Source organism: Myotis myotis, unplaced genomic scaffold (genome assembly GCF_014108235.1).
Source record: "Myotis myotis isolate mMyoMyo1 unplaced genomic scaffold, mMyoMyo1.p scaffold_m19_p_5, whole genome shotgun sequence".
In the NCBI taxonomy this organism is placed as follows: Eukaryota; Metazoa; Chordata; class Mammalia; order Chiroptera; family Vespertilionidae; genus Myotis; species Myotis myotis.
Window position 1 is genome coordinate 107,702,114 of NW_023416357.1, and position 15,078 is coordinate 107,717,191.

The 15,078-nt window shown below is 44.3% G+C and overlaps 1 protein-coding gene and 1 non-coding gene across 7 annotated transcripts in view; both read left to right on the top strand.

The window, feature by feature from the left end:
- GGA2 (golgi associated, gamma adaptin ear containing, ARF binding protein 2) overlaps positions 1-10,769 on the top strand; it is a 37,189-nt gene extending 26,420 nt beyond the window's left edge. Inside the window, exons 12-18 of one of the 6 annotated variants that reach the window (XM_036309500.1) lie at positions 237-265; positions 597-727; positions 3,138-3,295; positions 7,193-7,362; positions 8,611-8,721; positions 9,228-9,369; positions 9,847-10,769. In XM_036309500.1, the coding sequence (XP_036165393.1) occupies positions 237-265; positions 597-727; positions 3,138-3,295; positions 7,193-7,362; positions 8,611-8,721; positions 9,228-9,338 (710 nt within the window). In that variant the 3' untranslated portion in view covers positions 9,339-9,369; positions 9,847-10,769. Of the gene's footprint in view, positions 1-236; positions 266-596; positions 728-3,137; positions 3,296-7,192; positions 7,363-8,610; positions 8,722-9,227 lie in introns of all 6 variants that reach the window. The other 5 variants (XM_036309499.1, XR_004967570.1, XM_036309501.1 and 2 more) reach the window with 5 other exon arrangements.
- A 2,329-nt stretch (positions 10,770-13,098) lies between these two features.
- Positions 13,099-13,205, top strand: LOC118657133. The gene has a single exon (XR_004967872.1). It is a non-coding gene; the product is annotated as a U6 spliceosomal RNA (small nuclear RNA).
- The last annotated feature ends 1,873 nt before the right edge of the window (positions 13,206-15,078 follow it).

Sequence of the window (15,078 nt, forward strand, 5' to 3'; positions counted from 1 at the left end):
AGTAGGCTGGGTCCCCTTGGGGGGAATGTGCCTGTTTTTAGAGGGAAGTGGGTATACTGGGAAGCTCAGAGCGGTCCTCTTGGCACTTAGTCTCAGGTTCACCGTGGGTGCGGTGAATGCCTGTGGGTTCTTTGCTTTGGGCTTGCTAAGTGCCCTGGAAAGGGTGGACATGGTGCCGCTCTCCCTCCTGTCGGGGTGAGTGATGGTGTGCATCTCCCTCTGTTCCTCTCTTGTAGGAATCAGTGATGCTCCAGTTACCAGCAAGGTAAGGAAGCTCTTCCCAGGGCCCGCAGGGGAGTGGAGGGACAAAGCTGCTTAGGGGAGGGGCTACTGTAGCTTGGGGTGCTGTAGACTTGGAGGCCAAAGCCTCTTCCTCGGTCTGCTGTATTTGGCAGCCCCACAGGGCACACGTCCTCGTCTCCTCATGCTGATCCTCTTCGGTAGTGCCTGGGCTCTGCTCTTGCCCTCCTGCCTCAGGCAGTATAATCAGCCCGGTGCGCACTAGCTTTGGTGGTTCAGGAGAGCTGTGCCGCGTGTCACCGTGGCTAGTGGTCATTCCTACCCTGGCCTCATCTTAGCTCTTCCTGGTTTGGCAGGTTGCCGGGCAGAGTTGCTGTAAGGAAAAGAGGAATCCTGCAGGCACACTGCCGGGTGGCGGTGTTCAGAGCCCATCAGCAGAGAGGAGTGTGCTGGACCTCCTCTCCCCACAGCCACCTTCGGGCGCCCTGTGAGTCGTGTGGGCAGGGGAGGGAGACGAGGGCTCCTTGCATGAGGGCTGGGGTGACCCTTGAAGACAGGCAGAGACATCGCTCTGCGGAGGCTTCTTTGCTTCCCTCCTCCTCCTTTTACTCCATCCCAAGTGAGGAGGGGACACCCTTGGCCAAGGCCTCTGGAGAGGGTTTGTTTAAGCAGCAACAGCAGTGTTAACAATGTTTTTGTTGTGTGTAGGTTGAGGGTTGTTTTTTTCTGATTATTATTCAACTAGAGGCCTGATGCATGAAATTTGTGCAAGAGTAGGCCTTCCTTCCCCCGGCTGCCAACACTGGCTTCCCTCTGCACCGCGACCTGGGCTTCCCTCTGGCTGCCAGCAGGTACCCCGGACCCAGGCTTCCCTCACAGCCCCAGCTTTGTCTGGAAGGTCATCCGGAAGGATGTCCAGTCTAATTACATATTATGCTTTTATTATTATAGATTTGAAGTTAAGTAAAATTTGATCACTAGAGAAATAGTTAATATAGAAAGTCCCAAATGTCAACTCCTAAAGACAATGTTGAATGCTCCTTCTTTGCTTTCTTTCTATACATGCAGTAATGTGTTCTTGTCACTTATTTTTACACAAATGGGATCATAATTTATAAACTGTACTCCAATGTGGATTTTTTCATATCACATATCTTTTTTTTTTTAAAATATATTTTATTGATTTTTTACAGAGAGGAAGGGAGAGGGATAGAGAGTTAGAAACATCGATGAGAGAGAAACATCGATCAGCTGCCTCCTGCACATTCCCTACTGGGGATGTGCCCGCAACCCAGGTACATGCCCTTGACCGGAATCGAACCTGGGACCTTTCAGTCCGCAGGCCGACGCTCTATCTACTGAGCCAAACCGGTCAGGGCCATATCACATATCTTTGATATGAGTGCATGTCAGTTTATATAAATAGTTATATGATTCATATATGCTCATATACGTGCATTTAATAATTTCCCTCTTGTGGATCTTTCCATTGCTTCCAGTTTGGAGGCACTTGGGGCAGTGGTTATAGTCCATGTTTCCTCAAGCAGAGGCGCTCCGAGCTATGAATGTGAACACATTTCCTGAGATCCTGCCCCTTTGCCTCTGGAAATATTAGCAGTTTGCCTTCTCTCAGCAGCCTGAGTGCCATGACCCTGGTGGAGAGAGACCATTGGGCTCTGGTGGCAGGGATGTGTGGCGGGGCTTCTTTCCAGTTCTCTCATCACTCCACAGGGGCCAGTCATTCTTATTTTGATAGGTTACTTCTGTCTGGGCTTCTGTCAGGGTCAGCCTGACAGGTTGAACCGGGCTGAGGTAGGGAGGTGGGAATTGAGAAAAGAAAGAAAGACAGGAGAGTGGGATCAGGAGGACTACAGCTCAATCAAGGAAATGCAGCAAGTTTATTAACCACACAATACTTTTTATACACAAGACACTGAATAGGAGGTCTGTCAAGAGGAATGTATTCTTTGTTCCTCTTAATTTCTAAGGGAGAGATAGAGCAGAAGGACAAATTCTCGGTACAGCAAATCTCAGTAAATAGTGACAGACTTCTTGGTAAGCCATGAAAGGCTGTTCTCATTCTACAAAGGTTGCTCTCATTCTACTGATAACCACCATCCAAACAAGTCTGGGAAAACTGTGGGTAAGGGTCCCAGCCTTGCTAGCCCCTTCAGGTACAAGGACCGTGTCAGCTTATACCTGGTCTCCAACAGGCTTCAGTTTTCCAAAAATGTTTTCAGTTTGTGTTGCAAATGGACAAAATCCTAAAGAAGTGTGAATGAAGTGGTGCCTGAATCTGTGACCATCTTCCTGGCTTCCGTCCCGCTGGGTATCACATATGGGAAACAGCCTGGCTGAGCTGCCTGTGGTCAGGCTGCCTGAGAGCCACATTGGTTACTTTATTAATAGTTTATTGGATCCTCATTATGTCACACATTCCACTGAGTGCTCTTCAGACATTTGCTCATTTAATTTTAACCACCCTCAGAGAACTGAGGCCTAGGTTAACTTACTTATCTAAAGTCACATACCTCTGCCCCAGCTGGTGTGGCTCAGAGGTTGAGCATCCACCTATGAACCAGGAGGTCACTGTTGGATTCCTGGTCAGGGCACATGTCCGGGGTTGCGATCCCCAGTAGGGGGTATGCAGGAGGCAGCCAATCCATGATTCTCTCTCATCATTGATGTTGCTATCTCTCCCTCTTTATTCCTCTCTGAAATCAATAAAGTGTAAAAAAATAGTCACATACCTCTAAAACACACACACATGCTCACATATACATACATGTATTTTTTTTCTTTTTTCCCCTCTCTTATCTTGTTCTTCAGAAAGCCTAACCACAGATTCCTGGAATTCTTGCTTGTCCTTGATATATTTTTTTTTTATTTCTTTGCAGGAATTATATTCCACAGAAAAATATCCCCAAGGAAGTTCCACCAGGGACTAAGTCCTCTCCAGGTTGGTCCTGGGAGGCTGGCCCATTGGCTTCGTCTTCCTCTTCTCAGAATACACCTCTGGCTCAAGTGTTTGTCCCTTTGGAGTCTGTTAAGCCCAGTAAGTGCAGTTTCACCTTTTTTCTTCTTTTTTTCCTTCTATTAGATGCCCAGCTTTATTCCCTGAGAAGTGAGTGGTAGAGGTTTTGCCTCAGGGCAGAGGAGGTGGATAAGGAGGTGGTTTCACATCTCTTAGCTAATATTTTCCTTAATGATTTCTCTGTCTTGGGGTGGATTGGCAGGTGGAATTTAAAAACTAGGGGGATTGAAAAAAAAAAACAAAACTAGGGGGATTGAGTCTGCTTAGGGACTTGATGTTCATTCATTTGGAATCAAGAAGGGAATGTTCACTGTGGCTTGAAATAATTCGGAAGAGTTGGAATGAGAAGGAAATGAAGGAATTGGTTGGTGATTTTCTTCCTCTAGGGATCCTCTAACAGCGGTCGCCAACCGGTGAGGTCCGAAAGGTTGGCAACCGCTGCTCTATAAGGCAGGGAAGTAGATTAATATCTTTACCCACTTACAAAGGAAACTGCAGGCCCACTAAGTAAGGTGACTGCCTGTGGGCAGCACTAGTATGTGAGCAGGAAACCGCTGAGCTTTAGATCTGAGGCCTGGCCCTCTTCTCTGGCGTAGGCCCTGCTGTGGCTGTGGCGAGGTCAGACTGCAGAGAGCCCTGGAACCAGGCAGAGGAGTTAAACAGTCAGTGAGCAGTGGGGGCCCTTTGCACAGTTACTTTGTTAAATTTTGATTTAAAAACAATCTATCTTCAATGTTAGTTGCCTGGTTTTGATAATTGTACTATGGTTTTATAAAACGTTAACATTTGAGCAAGCTGAGTGAAAGGTATATGGGAAATTTTAGTTAGCTTTACCACTTTTTATAAATCTGAAATTATTATGTCCTGACCAGGTAGCTCAGTTGGTTAGAACATAGTCCTGATCTGCCAAGGTTGTGGGTTCGAACCACCAGTCAGGGCAGGTACAAGAATCAACCACTGAATGCATAAATAAGTGAAACAAAAAAGCGATGTTTCTTTCTTTCTCCCCTTCTCTCCCTCTCCCTCCCTCTCTAAAAAACTCCATTAAAAAACTCAAATTATTACAAAAAAAATAATAAAATTAAAAGCAAAAACATATATTTTCAATATAGAAGTTTTAGAAAAGATAGAATAAATCAGAAAATTAAAATCATTTGTACCATTATCACCCAGAAATGGAAGTTTTGTTAAGATCTTAATGTATTTTCTTGTTTTATCCATGTATGTATGTATGTATGTATGTATGTGTGTGTGTGTGTGTATATATATATATATATATATTTTTTTTTTTAAATTAGCACCATAATATATATAGTGTTTTAATCCTGCTTTATTTATTATTATAAGCAATAGCATTTTTTTTCATGCCCTTAATTGTTCTCCAGAACCTGGCTTTTTAAAAATGAATTCATACATAATATCACTACACAGATGTACCATAACTCATTTATTTAATTCCTTTTTAAAAAAATATTTTATTGATTTTAGAGAAGAAGGGAAAGGGAGAGGAGATACAAGCATCAGTGATGAGAGAGATTCATCACTAGGCTGCCTCCTTGCGCGCTGCCTGCTGGGGCTCAAGCCTGCAACTCGGGTGTGTGCCCTGACTGGGGATTGAGCCATAACCTCCTGACTCATAGGTGGATGCTAAACCACATAGGCTGGGCCTATTCTATTCCTTTCTAAAGGATAATGTGTTTCCAGTTTAAAACAGTGCTAGAGTGAACATCTTTGGACACCTATGTTACAATTTTATTTATTTTTATTTTTAAATATATTTTATTGATTTTTTTTACAGAGAGGAAGGGAGAGGGATAGAGAGTCAGAAACATCGATAAGAGAGAAACATTGATCAGCTGCCTCCTGCACAACCCCCACTGGGGATATGCCTGCAACCAAGGTACATGCCCTTGACCGGAATCGAACCTGGGATCCTTGAGTCCGCAGGCTCACGCTCTATCCACTGAGCCAAACCGGTCAGGGCATAATTTTATTTTTTAAATTTTTAAAAAATTAATTGACTTGAGAGAGAGGGAGAGACATCAACTTACTGTCCACTTATTTATGCATTCATTGGTTGATTCTTGGATGTGCCCTGACCTTGGCATATTGAGATGATGCTCTAACCAACTGAGCTACCTGGCCAGTGCCTAGGAGCCTGGGCACCTATTTTTTTAAAAAACTTCCCTGGTTATTTCAATTGGATATATTCTTTTTTGTTGTTAATCCTTACCTCAGCATGTTTTTTCCATTGATTTTTATTTTTTATTTTTTGAGAGTGGGAAGGAGAGAGAGAGAAACATTGATGTGAGAAACATCAATTGGTTGCCTCCCATATGCACCCCAACTAGGTTCATGCTCTTGACTGGTACTCAAATCCACCACCCTTGGGTGTGTGAGCTGATACTCTAACAACTGAGAATACTGGCTAGGGCTCAATTGGATATATTCTTTTTTAAAAAAAATTTTTTTATTTGTGTGTGTTTTTATTTATTTTAAATTTCATTGCATTTATTTTTTTATTTTTATTTATTATTTTTTAAATCTTCATTTTTCAAAGTATTGCATATGTCCCCCTTTTCCCCCCAATTACCCCCTACAGCCCGCCACTGCCCCTCTTCCCCTGCCCCAGGCTGTATATACCTACCAGGTCTTTGGTTGATGACCTCCCATCCACCCACCCTCCCATCTTTCCTCTGAGATTCCACACTCTGTTCTATGCTTCCATGTCTCTGGATCCTCTCTGTTCATCAGTTTATTTTGTTAATTAGATTCCACATGTGAGTGAGATCATGTGGTACTTGTCTTTCTCTGACTGACTTAGCATAATATTCTCCAGGTCCCTCCATGCTGGATATATTCTTAAAAGTAGAAATGCTGGCCCTAGCTGGTTTGGCTCAATGGGTCCTGGTCAAGGGCACATACCTTGGTTGCAGGCTCCTCCCCAGCCCAGGCCCTGGTTGGTCTCATGTAGGAGGCATCCAATCCATGTGTCTCTTTCACATCAATGTTTCTCTCTGTCTTTCTGTCTCCCTCTCTCCCTAAAAATCAATGGAAAAATATCCTTGGGTGAGGATTGATAAATAAATAAATAAATGAATGAATGAATAAATAAATGTAGAAACCTGGGTGTAGATATTTAAACATTTTTAATCTGCATTGCCAAAGCTCACTTCTAGAAAGGTTGCCTTAACTCCATATCAACCACAATCCCTTATAGGTATTCTCATTCTTTTGAATCTTTGGCAGTTTCATTATTAAATACTAGTTTGTACTATCTGAGTATTTGTTAATGCAAGTAGCTATACCTCCCTCTCTCTTTTTGTTTTCCTATGGTTAGTCTCATGTTTTTGTTTTTCCTCCAAATGAGATGTAGAATCATTTCCTAGGGATATTAAAACATTCCTTTTAGGATTTCTGTTGGAATGCCATTAAACCTGTTAATTGGAAGAGATTTGCTATCTGTATAATTTTTCCAAGTTAAATATGGGGGGCGGGGGTGTAGTCATATATAAGAGACCAGAAGAAAACAGGTCCTGATGTTAGCAGTGCTTATTTCTGGGTAGAATTGGGATGTTTATTTTATTTTTTCCATCTAAGGGTGTTTTTTAAAAAAACGCTCTTTGATATCCTGTATTTTCCATGTTCATACATTATTTTAATCATAATCATATCTCCCTTTTAAAAAGTTCTTATTTTTAAAAAACACCTGGTAATGTGCTTAGGTCGGTTGGATGGTCATAGGCATCCAACTAGAAGCCATAGGACTTGGCTTTCGGCAGTGCCGAGGCTAATTCCAGAGCTGCTCTCACTGGAGGAGCACCAGTATTCAGTGGGAATGTGCACGTCTCCTCCAGGCTTGGCTGTCTGGATATTACAGCAGCACTAACATTTCTCGGTCGGGCCCTTCTCTACCAGGCAGCCTGCCTCCGATCATTGTGTACGACCGGAACGGATTCCGAATTCTGCTCCACTTTTCCCAGACGGGGGCCCCTGGCCACCCTGAGGTGCAGGTGCTCCTGTTGACCATGATGAGCACTGCCACCCAGCCTGTCTGGGACATCATGTTTCAGGTGGCCGTGCCGAAGGTGAGCCATTCACTGGGCAGATCCTTTGAATTTATCATTTCTGAGCACCAGATCCATTACCTGTCAGTTGGGTGGAAGGATAGAATCTTCACTCAGAGTAGTTGAAGGTACCCGGCCAGCGTGGCTCGGTGGTTGAGCATTGACCTAGGAACCAGGAGGTCACGGTTCAATTCCTGGTCAGGGCACATGCCCAGGTTGCAGGCTCAATCCCCAGTGTTGGGTGTGCAGGAGGCAGCTGATCAGTGATTCTCTCATCATTGAAATCAATAAAAATATATTTTTTTAAAAAAGTAGTTGAAGGTAAAATGGGGGCTTTATTGGCTCATTCTACTGGTGATTCCTGATGTCTGGGTGCAGGTAGGTGCTTAGAGGATTCCTTAAGAACCTGCCTCTTCCCTGTCCTGACTGCTTTCCTCTTTGGAGCCTGTTCTCAGACAGACTCCCCATGAAGCAGGAGAATGGTGCCAGCAGCTCCAGAATCACCTGGTCCTTATCTCCTGTATCTCAGAAAGACACTCTCCTATGCTGTGCACCTGACACTAACACAAAACAATATTGAATGTGAACTGTAATCGGAACATTTATTTATGTATGTATTTATTTATTTATTTATTTATTTATTTATTTATTTATTTATTTATTTATTTGGTCTGTCCTCACCAGAGGATATTTTTCCATTGATTTTTACAGAGAATGGAATGGAGGGGGCGGCGGGGGGAGGAAAGGAGAAAGAAAAACATCGATGTGAGAGACACATCGATAGGTTGCCTCCTGCAGAGGCCCCCACCAGAGCTGGGGATCGAGCCTGCAACCAAGGTACATGCCCTTGACTGGAATCAAACCCAGGAGCCTTCAGTCCACAGGTCGATGCTCTGTCCACTGAGTCAAACCAGCTAGAGCCCAAGATCCACTTTCTAATCCTCATGGTGATCATGTGGGGCACGTGTTATTGTTACTTCTGTTTTATAAATTATCATTCTAAGGTTAAATATTTACCCAAGGTGATAGAGCTAGTGAGAGCCGGAGTTGGAGTTCAACTCCAGATGTGCCCTGGCTCTGCATGTGCCTCTCAGAAGCCAAGGACTGACACACACGTCAGACACATTCTGTGTGTGGGAGGAACCGTCTTTTGAATCCTGTCATTAGTTGGTGGGGTGCAGGTCAGGCTCTCCTGTTCACCCGATCGCCTTATTAAAGCTGTCATTTACTAGAAATGAGTTGCATGTTGGCTCTCCCCCATCCTCATAGTCAATGAGAGTGAAACTGCAGCCGGCATCCAGCTCCCAGCTCCCAGCGTTCAGTCCTCTGATGCCTCCAGCCGTGATCTCTCAGATGCTGCTGCTTGACAATCCACACAAAGTATGCTCCGGTGTCCTTAACAGCAGGGAGGTGGGCCCTGAACAGTAGGGTGGCAGCGTGGTGGGTGGAGAGAGGCCTCTGGGTGGTGGGCAGTGGTGGCGGGCTGTCCCTGCTAGAGTGTGTTTTCCTTTGGGGCTTACTGAAAGAAGCCCCGTGACCAGATTGTCATGGCTGGGAACCGAGGGAGTGACAAACTCTCCTATTACAGGGAGTCCTCTGAAAGGGTGAGACCTGTCTGTCGTCCTCAGCTGGTCTCTCAGCAGTGGTTCAGCTCAGGAATGCACAAGTGTGGGACGAAGGACTTGAATCCCAGGCTGTGGACCTGGCTCCCCTCGTTTGTAGTCCCCAGGGGTCTAGGCCAGGGTGTTGCTGTCACGGTGTGAAGCCTCACGTGGCCGAGTTAACAGGCATGCCCTGTTGCTTGGTGACTACTGCATGGGAAAGGCTTTTACTTCGTGCTGTTCTCTCTGCTGCTCCTCACTCATTTATCTTCTATCTTTGCCCAGGAGCCAATCCGGTTACGGTATAAGCTGACATTCAACCAGGGCGGACAGCCTTTCAGCGAAGTTGGAGAAGTGAAAGACTTTCCAGACCTGGCAGTCTTGGGTGCAGCCTAACTTTTCTCAAGACACACCCTGCCATTCAAGTGTAGGCAGTGTTCCTCGTGCTGTCTGGATGGGACTGATCACAGTGACTGAGTGCAGAGTGCCAGGAGTGCTGCCCTGATGCAGGCTCCACATGCCAGTTTCTGGCTTGTTTTGTAGTGTGTGTGTGTGTGGGTATGTGTGGATTTTTGTTACATTCACACCTGCTACGAGCATATCTGTTTCTGTGTTTGGACACTGATCTCCCAGCCTCAGGTGGGATGTTTTATAGCCAAAGCTATTGTTCTCATGAATTACCTTTTCACTCATCCACTCTGTGCCTTGTCAGCCTTTGAAAGTCTTGTTGCTCCCAGGTTGCTGCTCTCTGGGACTTTAAAAGGGACCTAGTGGGTCTTGGGGCAGAGAGTGTCTTCTGGGGCACTCTTTCAAGAGAGACCTGCCTCCATTTCCACTAGAGAATGCTGCTGGCACGTGTTCCGGAAGATCTTCTAAATGGAATGCTTGTCACATTGTTTTCCAGGCAAGAGGCTGCACTGACCAGAGGACCACACTGGTGGGCCAATCATGTTCTTCACCATTGTGCCTTAGAATCACCCACAGCTGGGCCTCACGGCAGAGGGGAACGCAGAACCCAGGCCTTATTCCGGCCGTAGGTTCCATGGGTTGTGCAGCCTGTCGGCCCTTACTCAGGACCCTCATCTCCATCCTCTGTCTTCACAGGCGTGTACTCAGAACCCTGTGTGACACAGTGCCAGTCATTGTCAGTTGTAGCTAGCAGGCTCCCCTCGTCTGTTGCCTTCACAACCCAAGATGAACTGTGAGCAAATAGATATGAAAAGAGCTTAGCAGTGATTTAAGTGGTGACTAAATACAGAAAGTCATTGAATAAATACCTGTGTAGCAAATATACTTTGTGGAGTTTTGAGTAAGTAGGAGGTGCAAAGCCCATTGCATTCAGAGAAGATCGGCCCAAAGGGAACTGGCCTCTATTGAGGACGGAAGGAAGACTTCATGAGGGATCAGGACCTCAGTCGTTCAGTGAAGACACAAGCCCCTGGGTCTGAACTGTGCTGGAAAGAGATGTGGATTTTTGTTACAGTCACAGTTCAAAGGAAAATCCAGGTGTACAATGAATACTGAGCACCCACTCTGTGCTTGATTTACAAGTCCTGCGTGGTCTGGTTGGTGGGTGAAGAAAGCTGACCCGGCTGATGGCCTGAAGAAGGACTGAAGTCCCAGCAGCTCACCGGTGTGGGCAGGATTCTACCTCAGAAACTGCAAGGCTCTGTTTGGGGCTTTTTATCACAAAATGCGGCACTCCACAGCCTGATCTTTCACCGTCTACATCTAGTTGGAAATCTGCCAACACTGATTGGTGGGGAAAAGTGCTATAAAAGATCAAGGCATGCTAATTTTTAAACATATGAGAAAACTCATAAAACATAAATGATTGGGTGATTTCTTTATTTGGCATAATGCACATAAGGTTCATTTTAATCTAACGTTACTTCATGCTCACATGCTCGGTATAGCTTTTATAGACTCTAGCTATTTCACAGTTTATAGTGATAATGTCAGCCTAGGAAGAACTGCCACCAAAATGTGTGAATGAGACTTACATCGTTCTGAGTTGAACTTGTGTGTCTGACCTTCTCTGTCTTCTGCAGTGGTGATCTGCTTAGGTGGTGGTGGACAGAATAAGGGGTGGGGGGTGTTGGCGGTCCTGACTATGGCCCTGATTTATGTTATCAGTGCCTTCTAGTTAACCAAGTTTAGTGACCACTTAAAGCTCAATCCTTATCCTCTTATTCACTCAAGTATTTGACCAGCTACTATGAGGCAGACACTGTTGTAGGCCCTGCAGATACGGCAGCATCAGAGTCCCTACCCTTCTGCATCTTCTGTTCTAGTGGGGGGAGAAAAGCCCATATTCCCTGGTGGAGGGGCCAGTACTTTCCCTGTCCTGAACTCCGGGATCCTGCTCACTCCAGTTGTTGACCTACCTCTGACTGTTCTATTCTGTCCCTGAAGTGGTGTTTCCCCAGGGTTCAGTCCTCAGTTCTTTTCTAAGCACTGTGGGCAGTTCACCTCTAGAGGGTCCTAGACCTCTGTCTCAAACTTCCACCTTCTTGCTGACATCAGACCCATGTTTCAAGCCAGCAGTGGATCTCTCTACCTGGAGGTTCCACTATTGCCTCAAACTCCAAATGTTTTGAATGGAATCCAACCTCCTCCCTGTTTCCACCTATATTTTCTTTTTACTATTTGTTTTTAAATCCTTACTGGAAGATATTTTTCCATTGTTTTTAGATAGAGTGAAAGGGGCGGGGGCGAGAGAAACATCAGTGTGAGAGAGACACATCAGTTGGTTGCCTCTCCCACGCACCCCAAATGGGACTGGGGAATGAACCTGCAACCCATGTATGAGCCCTTGACCAGGAATGGAACTGTGACCCTTGGTGAGTGGGCTGACGCTAACCACTGAGACCCACTGGCCAGGACTAAATTTTCTATTTGAAAGCACCTATCTGAGCCTCATGGACCCTTCATTCCTGCTCCATCCATTCCACTTGGTACCCTTGTCTCGAGTCTTTATTTCTAAATACCACCACATCTTGCTCTCCCTGCATCACACTAGTTGCCTGCCTCTCACTTCTCTGAGCCATGGTACTTGCTACCACCAGAATTTTCTAACAAATCTGGGTACTTGATCCCTTTCTGGAAAATTCCGAGTGGTTCTTAATGCCTGAAAAGCCTATGCAATCAAATTCAAGTTGCTTACACTAGCATTCAGTGCCCCCCGCCACTGTGTGCCCTGCTCACTGGCATCTGCCAAAAACAGAACAGACTTCCCACAGCCACAGGTAGTTTGTCAGGTTTTGATGTTTTCTCCTGTCTCTCTGGCCCCTGCAGATAGCTCCTCCCCTCATCTCTTCAATGAGTGGAAAATGCCGCTTTACCTGCGTCACTGAGCATCAGGGCTATGGAGATCGTAGGTGGTGAAAGGATAAAAGACTTAAGAACCAAAAGAACATGAGTATTACCATTAAAAAGAATGTAGAGCGAGAATATACAAGGGAGAAAGCGATATTCTAAAATGCACAGTGCTGGACTACTACAGTGTTTACGAGTTACACATTCTTTCAGTACATTCCACTATAGAAGACACCAGCCCCAAACCATAAAAATCTGTCAACTAGGTTAACTAAGAAAATAGTAGCAATGTGCCCTGGAATACTAGCTATGGTTTTTTGTTGTTTTTAAAGGTGCGGTTTGACACTCCCATCTGGAAAGAGTTGGAGCCAAACAAGGACAAAGCAGGGAGTGTCCTCAGATAAGATTATACAGTTAAGGCACACTTATTTTTTTTAAATTTTATTTATTTTTTAATCCTCACCCAAGAATATTTTTCCATTGATTTTTAGAGTGAGGAGAGAGGGGAAGACAGAAACTTCAATGTGAAGGAAACACTTTGATTGGTTGCCTCCGCAGAAGCCCTAACCAGCCTGGGCCGGGGAGGAGCCTCTAACTGAGGTATGTGCCCTTGACCAGAATCGAACCCGGATCTATCCTCTGAGCCAAGCCAGCTAGGGCAAGGCACACTCAATGTCACCCAGAATGAAGTTAACTCAGCCTTTTGTACCCTCGTCCAATGCAATCCCAAGTCTACCATGTTCACTCAAAGAAAACTTGCACTTAAAAAGTAGTTTTCAGAGGTAGTTTTTAAAGCTGAAGAAACACTTCGGTGCATCTGCTTTTAAAGACAGGCCTTGTTCCCGCTTCGGCAGCACATATACCAAAATTGGAACGATACAGAGAAGGTTAGCGTGGCCCCTGCGCAAGGATGACATGCAAATTCATGAAGTGTTCCATATTTAAAAAAAAAAAAGCTGGAGGTCGAAAGCCCTAACAGTTTGAAATAATGAAATCAAACCTTAGTTGTAATTCTGTTTACCGTCACTACTGCCTCTAAGTGACCATGTGACATAGGGAAAATAGCTTATCCTTTTCAGAGTCCTCCCCTGTAAAGTGGATAGTAGGATTGTTTATATTTTGAAAATTAAATGAGTTAATATATGTAAAGTGACTATAACACCACATGGCACCTAGCGATTTGCTCTTAGCCTGTCCAACTGGCTTCCAGTAGAGGAGCAGACTTGCCTTGCCCATAGTTATTTAAAGTTCACCTTATAAAAGTTTGGTGAGGTGCAAATTAATACTGAGACACAGTAAATGCCAAAGGTATAGTGTAAATGTATAAAATTGTATTTATATAACAAAGTTAAATCATTTTAAGAGCATTAAAATGAATATAACACTGGAAGAAATTTAGCAAAGATACAAGACATTTACAACGTGCAACTACAAGATATTGCTGAGAGAAAGAAAATCTAAACTAGAGGTCCTTGGGGAACTGCTCGCTAGGGACACTCGGCAATGTGTGGAGACATCTTTGATTGTCACAGTTTAGGAGAGGGTTAGGCCAGGGATGTGGCTAAACATCGTAAAATGCATAGGACAGCCCCCACAACAAAGAATTATCTGGCCCCAGATGTCAATAGCACCAAGGTTGAAAATCCTGATCTTAATAAGTGGAGAGGCATCACGGACTGGAAGACAATATTGTCAAGATGACGATTTGCAAAGCGATATATAGATTCAATATAATCCCTATTCCAGCAGCAGTTTTTGTAGAAATTGATAAGCTGGTCACACGATGTATGTGGAAATTCAAAGGGTTTCAAGTAGCAAAATAATTTTTTAAAAAAAGTGGGAGGCCCTAGCCAGTTTGGCTCAGTGGATAGAGCATCGGCCTGCAGACTGAAGGGTCCCAGGTTCCATTCCGGCCAAGGGCACATAGCTGGGTTGCAGGCTCAATCCCCAGTAGGGGGCGTGCAGGAGGCAGCCGATCAATGATTCTCTCTCTTCATTGATGTTTCTATCTCTCCCTCTTCCTTCCTCTCTGAAATCAATAAAGAAATATATATATTTTTTAATTTAAATATATTTTATTGATTTTTTACAGAGAGGAAGGGAGAGAGATAGTTAGAAACATCGATGAGAGAGAAACATCGATCAGCTGCCTCCTGCACATCTCCCACTGGGGATATGCCCGCAACCCAGGTACATGCCCTTGACCGGAATCGAACCTGGGACCTTTCAGTCTGCAGGCCGACGCTCTATCCACTGAGCCAAACCGGTTTCGGCAATAAAGAAATATATTAAAAAAAAAAAAAAATAAAGTGGGAGGACTTACACTACCGGATTTCAAAAATTACTATAGATGACAATAATCAAAATAGCTTAGTAGTATTATAGGGACAGATAATAGAACAGAAATGAGTCCAGAAACCCTAACATTTGTTATTTGATTTTTGATAAAAATCTTAAATGCATTTTAGTGGAGAAAGGAAAGTGTTTTCAACAAAGGGTCCCAGGTTAATTGTATGTCTGCATGCACACACATAAATGAACTCAGACCTTTCCCTCACACCATACACACAAAAAAAATGAACTCAATCCAGACCACAGACCTAAATGTAAAAGCTAAAACTTTAAGACTTCTAGAAGAAAATTTAGGAGAAATTCTTGATTTTGAGTTAGGTAAATATTTTTTTCTGCTTCTTAAATATCATTTTTAAAAAGTTACGTGTCATAACTGAGGATCAAACCCACAACCTTGGCATATCAGGATGCCGCTCTAACCAACTGAGCTACCCAGCCAGAGTGAATATCTGTTTTTAAGTAAGTT